Source organism: Cottoperca gobio, chromosome 7 (assembly GCF_900634415.1).
Source record: "Cottoperca gobio chromosome 7, fCotGob3.1, whole genome shotgun sequence".
NCBI classification, from domain to species: Eukaryota; Metazoa; Chordata; class Actinopteri; order Perciformes; family Bovichtidae; genus Cottoperca; species Cottoperca gobio.
In genome coordinates, this window is record NC_041361.1 from 9,670,813 (window position 1) to 9,688,538 (window position 17,726).

At 40.2% G+C, this 17,726-nt stretch overlaps 1 protein-coding gene across 2 annotated transcripts in view; it reads left to right on the forward strand.

The window, feature by feature from the left end:
* The window catches only part of LOC115011061 (chemokine-like protein TAFA-2), a 67,065-nt gene that overhangs the window by 33,022 nt on the left and 16,317 nt on the right, over positions 1–17,726 (forward strand). For both annotated transcript variants that reach the window (XM_029435993.1, XM_029435994.1), the window contains exon 2: positions 1,248–1,348. In XM_029435993.1, coding sequence (XP_029291853.1) covers positions 1,249–1,348 — 100 coding nt within the window. In that variant the 5' untranslated portion in view covers position 1,248. The remainder of the gene's footprint in view (positions 1–1,247; positions 1,349–17,726) is intronic.

Sequence of the window (17,726 nt, forward strand, 5' to 3'; positions counted from 1 at the left end):
TCATGTCGTATCTTAGTCTCAGACATTTGCTTTTTCTTCGCTAGCGTCCTGCAGTTATTTATTCACATAACTTACACACGTATACAAGCTTAGTTACAAAACACAGTTTCCCTGGTGGAGAAAGAGTTTGTTTGTCTGTTGTAGAAGTTTCTGTCCTACTGAGTGCTCAGACTACAAAGAGCTTTAATCATATGCATCCCTGCTCACCACTTCGATGCAAACACCTTCCAGCATTTGCACAAAGAGAGACACACAACAACAGATTGTGTGTGTTTTGGAGTGTTTATACATCATTGTTTGCATCTTATCTCGAGTAACATAATAAAAAATATAAAAAAACATCCTTAAAAGTATAATAAAACATCATTCTTGGTTGGTTTAATTTTTTATTAAACTTTCATTATTGTTTTCATTAGAAGGTTTATTGTTTATTTTCGAAGATTTAAACATTTGCGCTTTAACTAACAAGATGAGTGTACAGCCGTGCAAGCAGCTCTGTGAGGCTGTGGCAGCTAAACGCTAAGATGCCCTCAATGATAATGCTAACCATGTTAACGTTCTTAGTTCAGCGTGTTACCATGCTAACATTTGCTAATTAGCACTATACTACAGCTGAGGCTGGTGGGAATGATGCTCTATGAAAAGTCAGGGATCACCAGGAGCATTAATCTGAAGGGAACATGAATGAATCCATTCAAAAGTTCTTGAGACATTTCACTCAAAGCCACAATTGTCAAGCTCATTGTGACGCTAGAGCAGGGGTCTTCAACGTTTATCAGGCCAAGGACCCCCAAACTGATGGAGAGATGGAGCAGGGACCCCCTACTATATATATATATATATTGTATAAAATTGTCTTTTATATTAAACTGGTTCTAGTGCCATGTATAAACTATCATGTTATTGTGCATTCAATACTAAGCTATTCAATTAATACTGAATGTGTGCATTGTTGACTAAAATAAAACATCTTCTGCCTCAATTTATTCGTTCACTACAATATGTTGGATTCATGTTAATGTGCATTTAAAGTGAAACGTTTGACTTGCTGGTGAGGCTAGAAAAGTCAACAGATCCCCAAAGTCATTAGGATTGATCTTGGTAGCACGGCTAATAAGGCAGTAATTGGGAATATATCTGCATTTACTGAACACCAACAGTTAAAAAGAAGTCCTACAATGTACACAACACTTTTGTTTGTGTGTGTTCTCTAATGGATTATGTGTGTTTTTGTTTCTCTCTGGCAGAATGCGGGAACGGGGTCGTTGCATTTGTGGAGTAGGTGTGTGGAGTCTACTGCTGTCCCTCTGTCTGGCCTCCCTCACACAGGCACACCGGAGCCACACAGGTAGGTAGATGTATGTCCAATCATGTGTGTGTACAGTACATATTCGTGTCACTTGGTCAGTGTTTTGTGCAGCGTTCACGGTGTTGGATCTATCGTGGATTACCACTGCAGTCAGCCTCTGCACCCAATTTCTTTTCCCGTTTTGTAAAGTTAGAGTGAATAGGCTGTGTGCCACCCGAGGGAATGCAGAGGTCGGATTCAGAAGGAAATACGAGACCACATAGGCTGGCTGCCATGAAGAACACACAAAAAGTTATTTAATGAAAGGAAGGAAGGGGAATGCGACTAATCCAACAAGAAAGGTATTCTCAGTTCAGGGGCTTTCACATCTTTGCAGTCCCCATCAGAGTGGAGCGTCTTTCCAAAATGCCTGTAGGTTACAGCACACATAGCGAGCAGTGAGTCTTATGGATTAGAAATCCCTGGCTGTGTGATACCTCTGCCATGTGAGCCAAGTGGCTGAGTCACAAGCATGATTGAGCCCAGAGGCTGAGGATCTTCGCCTCTTTGCTTAACACTGATCACCTGTGTGGCATTGAAAATTACCTTCCTCAGGGGAAAAAAGATTTAATAGTGAGCATGACTGCACCTTCTACGTGTATGTGTGAATAAGAGCTTTTCACTGAGACCGTGCTGTTCACAATACAGTTGTGGAGTGGAGATATGAATATAAACTCCTCTGTGAAGATTTGTTTAGAATTTGTTGAAAACGGGTCAGAGAGGTGAAACACGTTATGTTTCACCTTGTTATGAATTTCATTATAATGTGATGATTTTATCGCTGTATATATATATTATATATATATATATATATATACATATAATCCCGCCTATAGTCCAGGTTTTGTGTACACTTTCATAGAGGTGTTAAATCATATCTTTTAGCATTGATGTCCTTATGTTTGTAAATAGAGAGGACGGAAGAAAGACACCTCTCATTTACTTTAGTTGTAAATGAAGAGGAGTTTCAATTAAATCTGTTGAGGGACAGCGAGCCAGAACTAAAATATAGTTCAAGTAGTTTGTCCAGCCATATTATGTCAATGGGGATGAATGTATGTCTATTGATTAATAAAAACAAAATCCCACATGTTGTAAATATGCCCCAAATGTCACCATGTGTTCCTCCTCCAAGTCTGCACTTTGCCAATGTAAACAAAGATGCACATCTTTGGAGCACCAGGGGTTTGCAAGATGTCAGTCTGCAAGTTTTAAAGGTTGATGCCTCTGTTCAAGACATAGTCAATAGACAAGCAAACTGTATTTCAACAATGCTCCTCCAGACTCGTGGAGCAAACAGAAGACAGACTCATGGACGTGACTAACACGCTGAAAAGCATATCTGACCAAAATGAGTAATGAACAATGACCTAAGGATACAACCAAGAAGTGATGATAGTGGAGCTTGTCTTTGGTTTGACTACATATGAAAGGCAGTGATGGCTTGAAAATGTTAAGCTCTGCCTTTGGCTTTCATGTGTTGATAAAGTGGCGTGCACCATCTGCCCTTCGTCTGAACTGGTTGTCTTTGTCATTGTTGTTACTGCGTGTCTAACGTCACTGATGCTAAAGATATACTGCAGTCAGTGTATTGTGTGTCTTAACATCTGCCTCGTACGGATGTTCCATTAGCGGATGACTGAAAGGGAAAATGATTGATGAGTCTGAGTCTTTAATTCTTCCTAAAAAAAAAAAGACCAGCCGATCGTGAGCGAGTCCTTTGGCCTTCCGTGTGGAAATTGAGAATTCCTCATAATGTTATCACTTCTCAGAGACTACAAGGTTTTCTTGTGTGAGTTTATGATTGTTTTAAGTATGTGTCTGTCCTTGCTGGAACGGGAGTACCTGTAACGACGGATTTCCGTGTGTGTTGTTTCTGTTTGGGTTTAAGATTGACTCTGCTGTTCTCTGGCTGCCAGGCATTATCTCCTCCTCTCACAGAGAGACTTCTGACATGGCAAGGGCAAACATTTTCATAAATGGAAGGATGGTGAAAATACATAGAGAGGACGGAGATGTTCTCTTATTGTGGTGCATCACCGGGCTTTCAGTGAAGTGCTGATGTCTGCACAAAGCAACAAAAACACTATAATGACCGGGTGAGAGACATGAATGGCAAAGTCACAAAATAAGAATAAATTCAGCAGTTTTGGGTTTGTGTCGTTGAAGATTCTCTCATGGTTATTTTATCGTACTATCCGCTGAAATAGTGGCAGAAATGGTGGTGTAAGTATTTTAGTCTGACACAGTTGCATATGTGTGTGTGTGTGTGTGTGTGTGATTGGGCATGTGTACCGTCTGAGTGCTCCTGTTAATGGGTGATTGATTGTAGACTAAGTTGTAATCAGGGAATTACAGCGTTATCCAGTTGCAGGTTGTCTGAGTGGGGAAAAACAGACGAGTAATCAGATAATTACCAAATACAATCCTTTAGGTCACTCCAAGGTTGAAACTCTCACACATACAGTACACACATACTGTCCCTTTCTTTCTTCTTTTTCACTTTCTCTCTCTCTCACACACACACACACACACACACACACACACACACACACACACACACACACACACACACACACACACACACACACACACACACACACACACACACACACACAGCAATATATTAAACTGAGGGAGAGACTCAAGTCATTCAATTGAGCTCTCATGAAAATAGCAGCCTACTCCACGACAGTTGCTGCAATTACATCCTCCTTTCCTTCATACAACTCTATTTGTAGCTTATGCCAAAGATAGTGAGTATGTGTGTTAGGTCTCGGGAATTAATTCAAACTCATTTGATTCATTTTAATTATTGTTTCGACACGATGTGTAAAGTGGCTACATCTTATAAATCAAGTTATTACAAAGTCCACAAAAACGTGGATGATAGCTGCCTTCTATTAGTCTTGTAAAGGTCTTGTAACTTGGACATGAATAGACTTTGTCTGTGTTAAAACTGAGTGAATATCCACGCCCACCTAACTGTCCATATATGTCCATGTATTCTTTTAAATATGCATACCGGTCTTGCAGGTGGCCTTTTATTAATATTTCTCGAAAAAAAAGAAAGAAATCATGCTTTAGTTTCTCCCGTCTTTTGCAGTGAAAAGAATATTAAAGTCGTGAGCCCCCAAGCTTAGAGAAAGAAAAAAAAAGATTTCACTTTCTGGCCATCCGCAGAGCCCATATGTGTGTAAGTGTGCTCTGGTCACCAGCTCAAGAGGCATGTGCTGACAAGACAGCTGTGGCGACCTCAGGAGGAAAGTCGAGGGGGATGAGAAGTGGCAAAAGAAGTCTCAGCATGTGTGTACGTGTGTGAATGTGTGTGCGTGAATGTGTGTGCGTGCCTGCCTAACTTCTGTTCACCTTTTATTCTCCAGATTTTTATCTCACAGGCCAGAAAACAGAAAAATAAGCCTCTCTTCAGCCATCGGTCCCTCTCCATCTGTTGAACCATCCATCCTCCTGTCTTTTTCTCTGATTCACATGCTTTATCATACACATCACTACAGAACTGTGTAAGAACTACAGGCTGTATATCCAGACCACAGAGCTCGAACACTCTTAGTGGACTACAGATCTCCTTCAATGAAGAGATCTTGTTTGTAGATAGGCCTTGGTTAAACGTCTCAGTGGCTTTGCCAATAGTCCTGGAGAAACAGCTTGGCTGGGATTTTGAAATAAAGCGAAACAGCGATTATGCTGATCACTTCACCGCACACTGTTGAGTCATTGATTCTCAGTCTATAGGCTGCAATCTTCATACATCGCCACTGATTAGAGGCTGCTAAGAACTTAACTTACTCTGAAAGGCATTCTGTCTGCCAAGAAGGGGAAACAGAGATGTGAAGACAAAGATGTATAGGTATGCTAAAATTCATGTGCTAAAGCACTCTCACACAAGTTCAGAGAGACATGTGCATTCAGTGAAGCAGGCACACGGGCTTGCAGTAAATGCACAAGGAAAGATACACACAAACATGCACACACGCTTACATGCATGCACTCAAAGAGGCTCTCTAATGTGATGTGCAGAGGCAGGCTGACCTCCTTAAAGGCTACTCCACAGTAAAACTGCACTCCATGCTGGGTCTACAACACGCCTCCATATGGCTTGTGAAAAATTCAAGATGAAAATTACAAAAGTGACAAACATCCCAGCATTCCCTAACCCTTTTAATTCACTGGCTAAGAGACGGAGTGAATGTTTTTATGTGCATGTATGTAAGAGAGAGAAAGAGAGGACAAATTATTGAAATAAACTAATTATTAGGAGATTATAGGGAGAGATAATTGAGATATATATATATATATATATATATAATACATATATAAAGATCAGTGATTATTCACACAACAAAGCAGCTCATATGAACAAATAAAATAGAAATGTCCTTCATTGAGTGTCATAAACCTCCATACTAAATGACGAGCATGCCAGGAGAAAATAATTACAGCAAGGTTAAAGTCCCAATACAATGGCAGTGTGAGTAGGGTACGGTATAGAGAGGGATTTGATTTGATTACGCAGCATGGAGTCTCTTGAGAACCACATTTGTCATGGGATACCACCTGCTATAATGCTGAACGGGCCTGTTCTCCTCCGCCCACACCTCCCTCACCTGCGTTGCTAGAACAGGTGGCAGGGACAGAGAGAGGAATATATAAATTAGACCTTTGCCACACTCTTATTGTTATAGATTTAACAAGTGGTTCTCAGCCTTTTTGGCCCCTTAGTAGCGTGTAGTTGGGGCCCCTTGTTATGTTTCAGATGTTAATGGAAAAAAAATCTATCAGATGAAATCGTCTAAATAACTGTTGAAGGCCAAACATTTATGTCACATGCAGGCTCATACACCGCCCCCCCCCCCCCCCCCCCCCCCATCTGAGTATCATCACCCACGGCTTGAGAACTACCTTTGCAAAGGTGCGCCATATTTTTTACATTTGTCTCGCAAGTCAATCAGAGCAGACTGGAGGGGGGCTGGAAGAGACAGACGCTAAAACAGAGCGTTTCAAAAAGAGAGTGAATTCAAATATAATCAAAAAGAATAACAAGTATGAACCTGAAGATTAGCATAATACATCCCCGTTAAGTAAAGGATCTGAATACCTCTTTATACACTGCCACCTTGGTTTAAAGACATTTTGGAAGCACTGATATGTTGTACACTTAAAGGGTACATTTCCACAATAATTAAAACTGAAACACAGTGGTATGATTATGGAAGATTTTCCTTATCCAATACCTTATCTGTATGGAGGGTGTTGTATGTTGTACAGATTATAAAGCCCTTTGAGGCACATTTGTGATATTAGGCTAGCTAGACACTTGTCTTGATCTGTCTCGAGAGGGATTGAAGGAAGTTTCAACACCTCTTGTAGTCCAAACAGGTCATGGCATGTTCAAAAATGACCATTTTGCTCATCATCAAATTACAATTACATTACATTTTGTCACAATGGTTTCAAATGAAGACGCATGATCTCTGTCCCATTACCTTACAGCAATCAGGATACTTGTTAATTATGATCAGCCCATTTGTTCATAATTATGGGCATTATATAGCCCCTGGCTCTTTTTCTGTCTCATCTTTTCTCCCTCGCTCCACTTCAATTGGTGTTGACAAATTCCAAGGAAATACATTTGCATAAACTCACCTTCGCCCAATCAGTGTGTCCTTGGTAACGCATGTATTGTTTTAACCATGATGTATTCACTTATTAAGGTGCCAGGAGTGTATTTGATAACTGGCTACAAACACTTTTGTCGTCTATCACAGGATAATCTTCTGTGCTTATTCCTCGTCAGACATGTTTCCATTGCATATTCAAGGGATGTTGAGATGAGAAATATATTCTCTAATGTCTGTCAAGCAGATTGCCTGTTTGCTGAAATATTGAACAAGAGGATCACAAAGCACCTAAAATGGGTTTCCTACCAGGGGGGAGTGTGTTTATAGCCGTTATTTTCCACCAAGTGCAAAAAATGAATATCTATGAAAGTAGAAAGGTGATGTCAGACAGCGAGATGCACTCTGCTAGGAGTCAGCATGATTCATGGCCTATGCCTGAAGAACCAGGTCGACAGATAAACAAAAGCGGACTGCGAGCGTGTGACTGGGTTACTAAAGACTAGCCATGTGCCGTGAATAAATCTAACTATGTATATGGGTCTTCTGCCACTCATGTGTGTGTTTCACTTTTTTTAGGGCAGCTATTCTGGATGATACATAGGATCATGAGATAAAACGGTAGAAGTGTATTGCTGATTTATATAAAGTTATTGTGTCTGTAACTTCACAGAGATCCATCCAATAGTTGTCCAGAGTTGGAAGGACTCATCGTCTGGGAACCATGAATGTAATTTAATGGCAATTCATCTCGCTGATGTTAGGATGTTTCACAGAACAAGTGAAAACTTTGACTTTCTGGTGGTGTTATTACAATAATGTAATATGAATATGTCTGTACCAAACCTCACAACAATCCAGTGATCAACTAAGACCCAAAGATGTCCTTCTTCCCTGTTGTATGAAATTCCTGAGTGACAGGTATTTTGGTAAATCTACAATTAGGACAAATAATGCAGTAAAAATCCCCGTCAGAAACCTGTTATTACAACATGTAATTAACAAAAAACAGTCTTGGAAAGATGCTGAGGAAGAGATTCACATTATACACTCACACAAAACGTTGAACCCTCAGGCGTTAACATTAAAATAATTTCCAGTATGTGTCGGGGTGCTATGGCCGCTGTCTTATTATGTGTTTTGAGTAATAGGTGTAAATGGAGACTTTCCTCTGGCAGCACAGCGAGATTACCTCATTGGGGTCGTTTATTGCATTCATTAGTGCTAATCGTTACCTGTTAGCTCACCAGCCAACCCCGCCTGGTACATCTGTATGGTTTCTTAAGTAAAACTTAAGCCTTTATTGACTCCCCGCCTTTGGTTAAGCCACTACGTTGAACTAGGAAGGTTACAACAGTAGTGTGGATTAAACATTTTTGGTGGGAGAACTACAGGGACACACATTTAAATTTGTAATGACTAATTAGCCTTGATTGCCGTTTTTACAAGTCATAAAGTAATTGGCGTTCCATTAAATCCATGTATCTTTTGGTCTCTCCCCGTCTTCGTTGCGCTACCATTCCTCTCTTTTGCCCTCTGTTTCATATTCCCTCTTTCCTCCTCTTCCCAACTTTTACTTTATTTCATAGCTATTAAACCAGGAAATTTCAATCAGGTAGCACAGCATGAATTTTTGCAGGGGCAGGAGAGAAAGAGTGAACTTCTATTTAATGCAGCCGTTCTTTCTTTTCTCCTCTCCACCTCCGTATATACTCTCTTTTCTTCCGCAGCTGAACTCAACCTCGGCTCTTTATAGTTTATGATTCAATTTCCAATTTGTCCTCCAGAGGTATTTGCCTGGTGGGTGGCGCAGAGGTTTTGTTCTTATGTGTTTGTACAATACTCTCCTTTGGTATTCATAGGAACACAGTCTTACGAATACATGCATTTGAATTTTCAATTTTCTGTCTGCAATTCCTTTGGCTTTGTTTTACATGAAAGTCACATTGAGATTGGAATCGCTCTTTCAAGTAAGCTCTTGGCAAGCAAGGAGAGATGCTCTGAAATATGTATAACCAATACATACCATTTCCTTTTATTAGAGTCAAGGATGACCACGGGAGCTTACTTTGGGACTTGAAGGTTGTTGGTTCATTGCACCACCTCTGACAAAAAACTTGTGTTTTCCACAGTTGACCAAGGATTACAAGTACCTTGCTTGCTGGAGGGTGTACATTACACTGCATGTTAACCCCCACAGAAGAAAATACGGAACCTGTGGGAGTATAACATGCAAAAAAGGTCCCCAGCTGGAATTGTACCATGTTGCATGCGCTGTAACCACTCGGCTACCAAGGCGCTCCATACTAAAATATATATTTTTATGTATTTCTAATAGTAAATATAAGATCTGTTTTAGATTTCACCAAAACTGTGAGCTATAATCTCCTAACTATGGAGATTATCACAGTGTTAAATGCTTTCCCCACCATTGTAGTTGAATACATGTTGCTTGGTTGTAAATGTGCTGTAACGCAGTTCTTTACAGTAGGCCAGCTCGTCTTTGAAATTACTATAGACAATAAAAATAGTGAGAGGTATTTTGTTTCAAAATCACAAAGTGGGCTTTACAATCTGCACAGGGCAAGAGGCAGAGTACTTATACAGAACTAGCACATCTGTGCTTAAATTCACACCTACGGGCACATTTATATTCAAATTCACCTTATCTCAATGCATTTGGACTGTGAGAAGCAACCACAGCACTCTACAAAGAGAATTGTAGAGGTATATATTGAGTTATATTGAGTTATTGTTTATTATTTGTGTAGCTGAAAATTACCATTGAAAAACATGACTCCCTGCATGTTGTTGTATAATTTGCAAACACTCAAGCTCTAGGCACATCAAAGCCTTTTGCTCTGCCTCCTTGGGGTCCATTTGACCCCTTTTATTCCCCATGCACACAGTTTCTCATTCACAGTCTCAGGAGATTCTGCGAATAACCAGATGTTTGGCGAGGAAACAAATGGCAGAATGTTACCTTTTCAACCAGGTTTCCAGGAGAGGCAGGAACATTAAATAGTGTTCTTTACCTATAGCTTCTTTTGTTCTGTTTGTTGTTTAAGGTTTACAAGTGTTGCCTATCTTCTGTTGGAGGACCAAACCAGAATAGCCTCTTTCCAGAGTTTTCCCAGTATAGCTGGCATGCTTGAAGCTATGTGAATAATGAATGGAAAATTATGCAGAAGAAATATGTAAAATAGAAAGGTTGGTGCTAAAAACACTATAAATTGACCAAATTTGGACCAAAAGAAATGCTGAATACACAGCTCCATGTAAAATTGGCACCAGTCGTGATTTGAATAAAAATATAATTTGGGAGAATGGCACCATGACATAAGAACAGTCCTAGAGTGTAGTCTCAAATGTAGTATTTTAGTGGATTAGCAGCGCCTCTATTGTAGGTCGCTTTAATGCTAATGTTGATATGGTTAACAGTATGCATATGACTGTGCTTCTGTGTGCTTGCGCTGTGGAGAGCAGCTTTAGAATTCTTTACAGCAGCTCCAGAGCCATGCACTGATGGATGGGGTGCTCTTTACTTTACTGATGTACTGTGATCAATGCTGATGCAAGGAAAGAGAGGGAGAGAGAGGTAATGTGCTGCCTCTGCACATCGCTCTCTCTCTATCTCACCGTCTCTCTCTCTCTCTGACAGTCTTTTTTGCATTAATCCTCTCCTCTCTCTGTGAGTTTCCCACTCTGTTGACCCTGCCAGTATCTGCATATGCTGCACTCTCACCAACATCATCGCCTTAACTGATATGACACTGTTTTCTTGCATAGCATATGCTGCACAGGACAATTTTCAGCAGATTACTAGATTAAAGATTAAGCACAGAAAGTTGAGCATGTGAGAAACCGTGTGTGTTTATGAACATCCCTTTCCAGCACAGGTCTTTATAGAGGACACAAACATGTTTGTTTAACTGTCCTGCCTGGCCTCTCATGTTGCCTAAATGTGGTTAAGAGGCTTTTATTTTTAGTCTTTTGCTGTTGTGAGTTAAATAAAACAGCAGTAATGCAGCTTCACTAATCCTCTCACACAACTAATCCGAGCAGAACACCACTGTAAATACTCTGTGGGCTGCATTAAAGCACAAATCACTCAATCCCTCACTGAGCGTTTTATGCTTATTTTGGTTTAGATTAATAGAAATTCTTCTATTTTTCATCCACGAGAGAGATGTCCTGTAAATAACTGGGTTTTTCTTGGACTTTTGATATTTTCTGTGTGGCTTTTGTTTGTTTGTATATAGTATATTTATACGGAAGTGTGCACATACAACACTCAGTGTGAGATTAAATATTAAAGATTAAAGACTGAATGAGAGGATTCGAGGCAGCCCTGTACATTTACTGCTTTACACAGGGGTCAGTGTAGATGTCATTCATTCTAGGATTGTGTGTTCTGCTTTACACTGGACAACATATCTCAAAGGATGACTTCACATCTTTCACAGCACTCATAGTCTTCTCTTCCGATCCTCACTTTCACACATTTTATTTAGATCTGTTTGGGTTTTGTGTTGCAATGTATAAAACTTAATTAACTCCTTTATCTTTTTCCCCCGCTTGTTGTACAGTGGCCTCTCTCCATTATTATCGTAATAGCCAAACAATTACTGCCCATAAATACCAAATCAGGGTGAATTTGTCTTTCACTTCGCGACATTTTGGTTTAGTTGTGTCAACTGTGTACAAAAGTATAATTACTAGGACACGTGAAGAGCATGGAAACCTAATTAATCAGGGAAATCCTCCTTGATAATTAAAAAACAAGTTGCTCCTACGATATTTTAATCAACTAATTGCTGTGGAATTTAAATTACACTTTAAATGATAAATGTTCCAGGGTTTGGTGTTTCTGCATTTAAGTGTTTCTCACAAATAATCAAAAACTCGAGTTGCCGTCGACCTCCATGTATGTGTAAATAAGATGCGGTTAATGAAGGGTGAGGATAAACATACAGCTGCTTGCATACACACAAATAAACATGTACGCAGTGTAGCCCACAGATTTACTTGGATCTCCTGAAGCAATGCTTGCAGTTTGTACCTTACAGAAAAATACAACAAATACTGTTGAAAAGAAAAATGACGAAAGGGCAAAATGTGTATCAAATAAATAAATGCTTTTGTATTTATTTTTTCTCAAAATGAAAGTCTGCCACTGAGTTCCTTAACATCTCCCCTTGTGGGTCGGAAGTGAATTATACAAGGTGCCTGAAGCGGTAACAGCTTTGGTGTGATTTCCTTTAACAAAAAACAAAATGTTTTCATCCTCCGATGTTGTCAGGGTATTAGAGCCAAAGGAATATGCATAAATAAAAAGTCATTTAAGGCAATGTCCTGCCTATTTTAAAGGCTGTGCACACCCACACAGGGGTTTTTAGTTAGTCTAAGTGACAAGTTACAAAGATCTTAACCCGACACTCAAAGATTTCCGACCTTCTACGTGAAGACGTAGAATGGAACGCTACTCAAAGTTCCTACTTTGGGCAAATCCATTAACTTCTTGTAAAAGCAGTTGTCCAACAACAATGGCAGCGCCAATGAAAGTGTACTATTGATTGTAAACAATGAACTAAAAAGGCAATGCCTGTATTTAAATAAAATCAGAAATACTATCCTATAGTAAAACCTGTTCTGCATGTAAACTGTTGTCAGAATATGTTGCCGGTGTTATTAGGTAGCTGGTTGCGGTAATCTCTGAAAGATATCGATATCTTCCCTGCACACTGCACATGTTTCTCCTTCTCGATTGGGTACATGCAAGAAAACTTCACTGCTGACAGGACAATTGTGTGCACACTTGCTGGAAAAACATCAGTTTGTCACGGTCAGCCATGTTTTTCCTTTTTGTCCCTGGAACCCTTAAAGGCCAGAAGTTGGAAATTTCCGCTGGGAACTTCCGACCTCCAACTATAACTGGAATACAGCATAAAAGTGTAACAAAAGAGTCAGGGAGATGTCAGTCAAGCAATATGCCCACACAGTCCAGAGGAGAGATCTAATCAGGCTCAGGTAAGTGAAAAAAGGGTGGGTGTAAAAAGGTCCTGCACACCTACACAGGTGTTTTCAAGCACCCTGGAATTAGGAATCACCCAAATCTACATGATAAAGATAAAGGTGTGAGTTATCCTTCAGACACGTTGACTGAAAGTAGGTGAAACTATGTTTGTTAACAATGGCTCTGTTCCATTAATTGCGTACTAATAGCCCAACTCTGGTGTTTCTTTGGTTTCCTTCTTCAGAAGCTCGAACAGATTGCACCCATCCCTCCAACACAAACTCTCATCTTCCCTCACACCATTTACAGTCAGAGCAGGCTGTGCTTTTCTCTCTCCTCCCCTTTACCTTTATCTCCGCTCCCTCTCTTCTCATCTTTCCACCTCTGGCTCTGCTGCCAGCCAGCCTCAGACACACCAGGGTTTCCCTTTCATTTGGTAGTGAGGGATGGGATAAGAGACGGAGAGAGGCAAGATAGGAGAGGAGTGGAAGGATGTAATGATCTGTCCTGATGAATGCAGAGAAAGTGCTGACGCAATGAAAGAGGCTCTAAGAAGAGATGGGCTTAATGCACCAATCACAGAGCTCATCAGATCACCTGTCAATGTCCAACGTCCAATGAAGTGTTTAAATTATGACCCAAGCATCATTATCATAGAAATTCATTGAGTAATTATAATCCAACATAATTAAGGATGAACATTCATCTGTTTGTTGCTCCTGAAATGTTTTAAGAACTGTGTAAAGAAAACATTTGATTTATTAATGCCATCAAATGTGCTCAATCTTTACAAGACATTCGAAGGGACCTCTTTAAACAATACTGCTCTGTTCTCAATTCTTAAGGCGCTAACTCAATATGTACCACAATTTATTTAACATTGCAATTTTAACTCTAACCAGGAGCAATGTTTCTTTACTTCAGGGAAAGAGGGACACTACAGTCTCTCTTGTAAGTAGCCAATAAAGGTGATTTTACTCTTTACAGTCACACACTTATTTAAGTTGTTAAATTGTTGTAAAATTGAATTGTTGTTAATGAGTAATCAATGATGAATTTATTATTGTCAAAAACACTGCGTATCATCAATTAATAAACTTTTATTTAGCAAAGTTCGAAAGGGAGAGCAACTATGGCTTAGGGGTTAAGAAGAAGACCATGGATTGTAACGTCCCCACACGTTAAAATCAGGCAGGGAAGTGGCACAATAAAGGCCTTTTATGCACACTCATGAAATAAGTTGTGATGAAAGCTTGGGGATGACGTACAGAGGCTACTGTTGGTCAAGGCTAGTTTCATTAATGTCCAAATGTTTACAAAGAAGAAAGCGTTTCTTTCACTCGACAGTGCAGGGTAATATAACATTGGATTGGTGCAACGTGGCTAATATGGTAGCTTCCATTGAATTGGGCTTTTCCAGTTTGCTCTGTTCCCTCAAAGGTCAAAACTATGAAGAAGATTTGCAATTGGCCAACGGCGAAAATTCAAAGTCAAAGCTCAACACAGTAAAAATCTGCACCAAAGCGGCACACAAATTAATTTCACCTCAACAAGCAGATCCATTGTTTGCAGTGATACAATTGAAATTAGTTTATTTTTTGTCTGAAATGTCAGTTATAAAAGCTGGAGCCCTTACAGGAATCAGACTGTGGATATGAGTAGGCTGTGACCTGTAAGAATTGAATCAGTCCAGAGACTGAAGCATCCCATGTCATTATTCATAATTTATTACTGCACCTGTAGGCCTACAATGCAAGCATATGTTCAGCTAAAACTGTGACTTTTCAAAGACAGCTTTTGCTTTAGCCTTCAACCTTTTTTAAATCCTCATCGTCCTTCGTACTGTGTGCAAACAAATGAATGAAATCTATAGTTTCAGCACCACGCTTTATGCATCATTTCACTTGTTAACTGCAGTATAAAACATGTTAACATTTCCAAAGCAGCTGTCGGAATCACTAACATTAGACTTACAAGGTTTGCAGACGACAGCAGCCTCGTGTGCTCTGAGTTGACCGGCGGTGTGTGGTGTAACATATGGGACTGTCCAGTCTTTCACAGGGTTAGGGTAACAAGGGTGCTGGCAAGTTATTTATCTAGATCTGTGAAACGACACCTCTACAACAGAGTGACATAAACACCGACCATAACTCACACAAACGTGCACTCACGAACACGGCAACCTGTTAAAGTGAAATACTCAGAGCTTGGCGTTTACGAGTGTCCGTCCTTAATCCTCTGACAAGCACAGAATTCAGACAGAATGAAATCATCATCAACATTGCTGCGGTGCTATAGATCTCTCCTCTCCTCTCTGTTCTCTGACTGACAAAGAGAAAACCAGAGGAGGGGGGTGTTTGGACTGAACTCAATCATTGTGTTTCTGTGTATATACTGGCTTGCCAGAATGACACAGAGAAGGAGAAAAGAGACACTGAGAGACAGAGAAAGAGCGAGAGAGAGAGAGAGACCAGCTTCAGTCGGAGAAAGGAAAATAGCTTGCAAGGCTTTGAGAGCCCGTCAACTATGCACATTAGAAACTGTAGGAGGGGAAGGAAGATGCAAATATTCCTGTGTGCTGGATGGGTTTCTAAAATCAGAGAGAAAGAGTGGGATGGAAGGAGGGAGGGAGACCGAAATACAGATGAGTAAGGAGACCTGGACATCCCCCAAGGGCTTGTGAAAAGTCACCTCCAGTCAGCAGTGAACAATTAACACAGGGCTTAAAACATGAGGGCCTCTCACACACACACACACACACACACACACACACACACACACACACGCCGTCACAGGTTAACGGCTGAGTGGTAATGCTGTGTTAATACATCTGAGCATATTAACAATTTATACCCAATTCACCACCCTAATATCTTGCCCGAAGCACAAATTAGTTCAAATTGTCTGCTGTGGGGTGCAAGCAATGGTGGTGGCGGGTTACTGATATGTCAGGACACGGCATGTGTCACCAGGCCCGTCCTATCGCATGAGCTAATATCTTATATGATGTAGCAGGAGGACAGTGGTGGTGTTGTGGCGGAGATAATTTCTTTCTCAGTGCTGCATTAAAACTGCATAGAGATCAGTGACGGCGAACCAGAGGCGTGGTTTTGGGGAGTAGGAGACAATCTGGCATAAGCTGTGCGGATGATTAGTACAGGGATGAGTGGGTGGTGGTGGTGAATGGAGCGTGTTACAGATGGAGTGGTTCAGCAGGCGGCACATCACATCCTTAATGACACAATTGTCACTTTGTTAAGGTGAAAGAGAGAAAGTAACAGTGACAGAGGAGTAAATGCAATTACAAAGCGATGCTATGAGTATTTCAGGCAGTTTGTGTTTTCTGTGCAGGCTGACAAGTTTATCTAAATGGGTTGGGTGATTTTTGGCAAGCATATTCTCTGACAGGGATGATCCCCTCTGTGTGGATGTCCACGGTATTTTGTTTTTCCTTTCAAATCTAAATTCTGATGAGCCAGATCCCAGTGTTTCTTCCTCTCTCTTTCATTTTATTTTTGTCACATTGTAAGCAGGAACCACCGCTGTGAGTAAACAGTTTCCAACAGGAGTCAGTCACTCATTCATGGTCGCTGAGCTGAGGGATGGAGTGTGTGGCAGGACGGTGTGTGTGTGTGAATGTGCTGAGTAGAGCAGCTTCGGACTGCAATCTCTGTTCAACCGGCTGTTTTTCCAAGCAGAGGCAGTTTTGTGGCTGATTTTTTAGTTTTGATTGACTTCCTCAATTCTTCGGTACACAACTGCAAGATATCATTGCATCCAGTTACTTCAGCTTCCATCCACATATCTATGCAATACTTCTTACTGCTTTATTTGGGATTAATACAATTATTAAAACATTTTTATGGTAATTTATTTACTTTCGTACTTTGAAACTGGACGCCACAGTTTGCTTCCAATTTCATCCTTTTTTAAGCACCTAACCGACCAAGTAGCTATTATTACCAGTGATTGCTATAGCGTCACGGAACTTTACTAAATATGTAGTTAAGATCACAATAAAGGCCGAGTTCAAAGATGGGTGATCCGAGCAAGGTCAGAAAGACACAGTTGAATGTATTTAGCAGCTAAAGAGCCAGATATTTCCCCCAAAACTGGGTAGGAATCAGACGATGTGAAAACAAACAGCTGTTTACTTACATGTTCGCCATATCAACTTAAAAGGTGATGATATGTTCAAAACTGGTTTCCCCTGCTCCAAGGTAGCCTAAAAATCAGTTATTGTTGGTTTAATTAAGCAGTTATTTAAACACAAACCACAAAGTTTTGCCAACATTAAACATTTGTTATAGTGCCTAAACTTCACAAAACCTTAATCATATCAGAAAACCTTTTTTACATTTTTGCAATGTTGATTTCTTGCAGTTTTGGAAGGAACTGACAAATGATGCTGTTCTGCTGATGTAAGAGAAAAGGCTTAAATGTTTCGTCCGGGAGGGCAGTTACATATAATGTGTTTTGTCGTATTTTTTTAAGGACTTGTTGTGAAAGGAAGCCAGTTCAGACCACCAAGACAAGACAAGTTTAATTAACCATTTTACAGTTTCGGCTGTTGCAAGCACATGTTCGAAAAATCAGCCATGTGATGCAACTTTGCTTTGGGGCCAAGCTGTGTTCATTTTAATGTCTTTGTGTTTTGTTGTGCTTTAAAAATGAGGGAACATTAGGACAAACCTACAAGTCTGAGAAAAAAAGACAAATTCCTGCT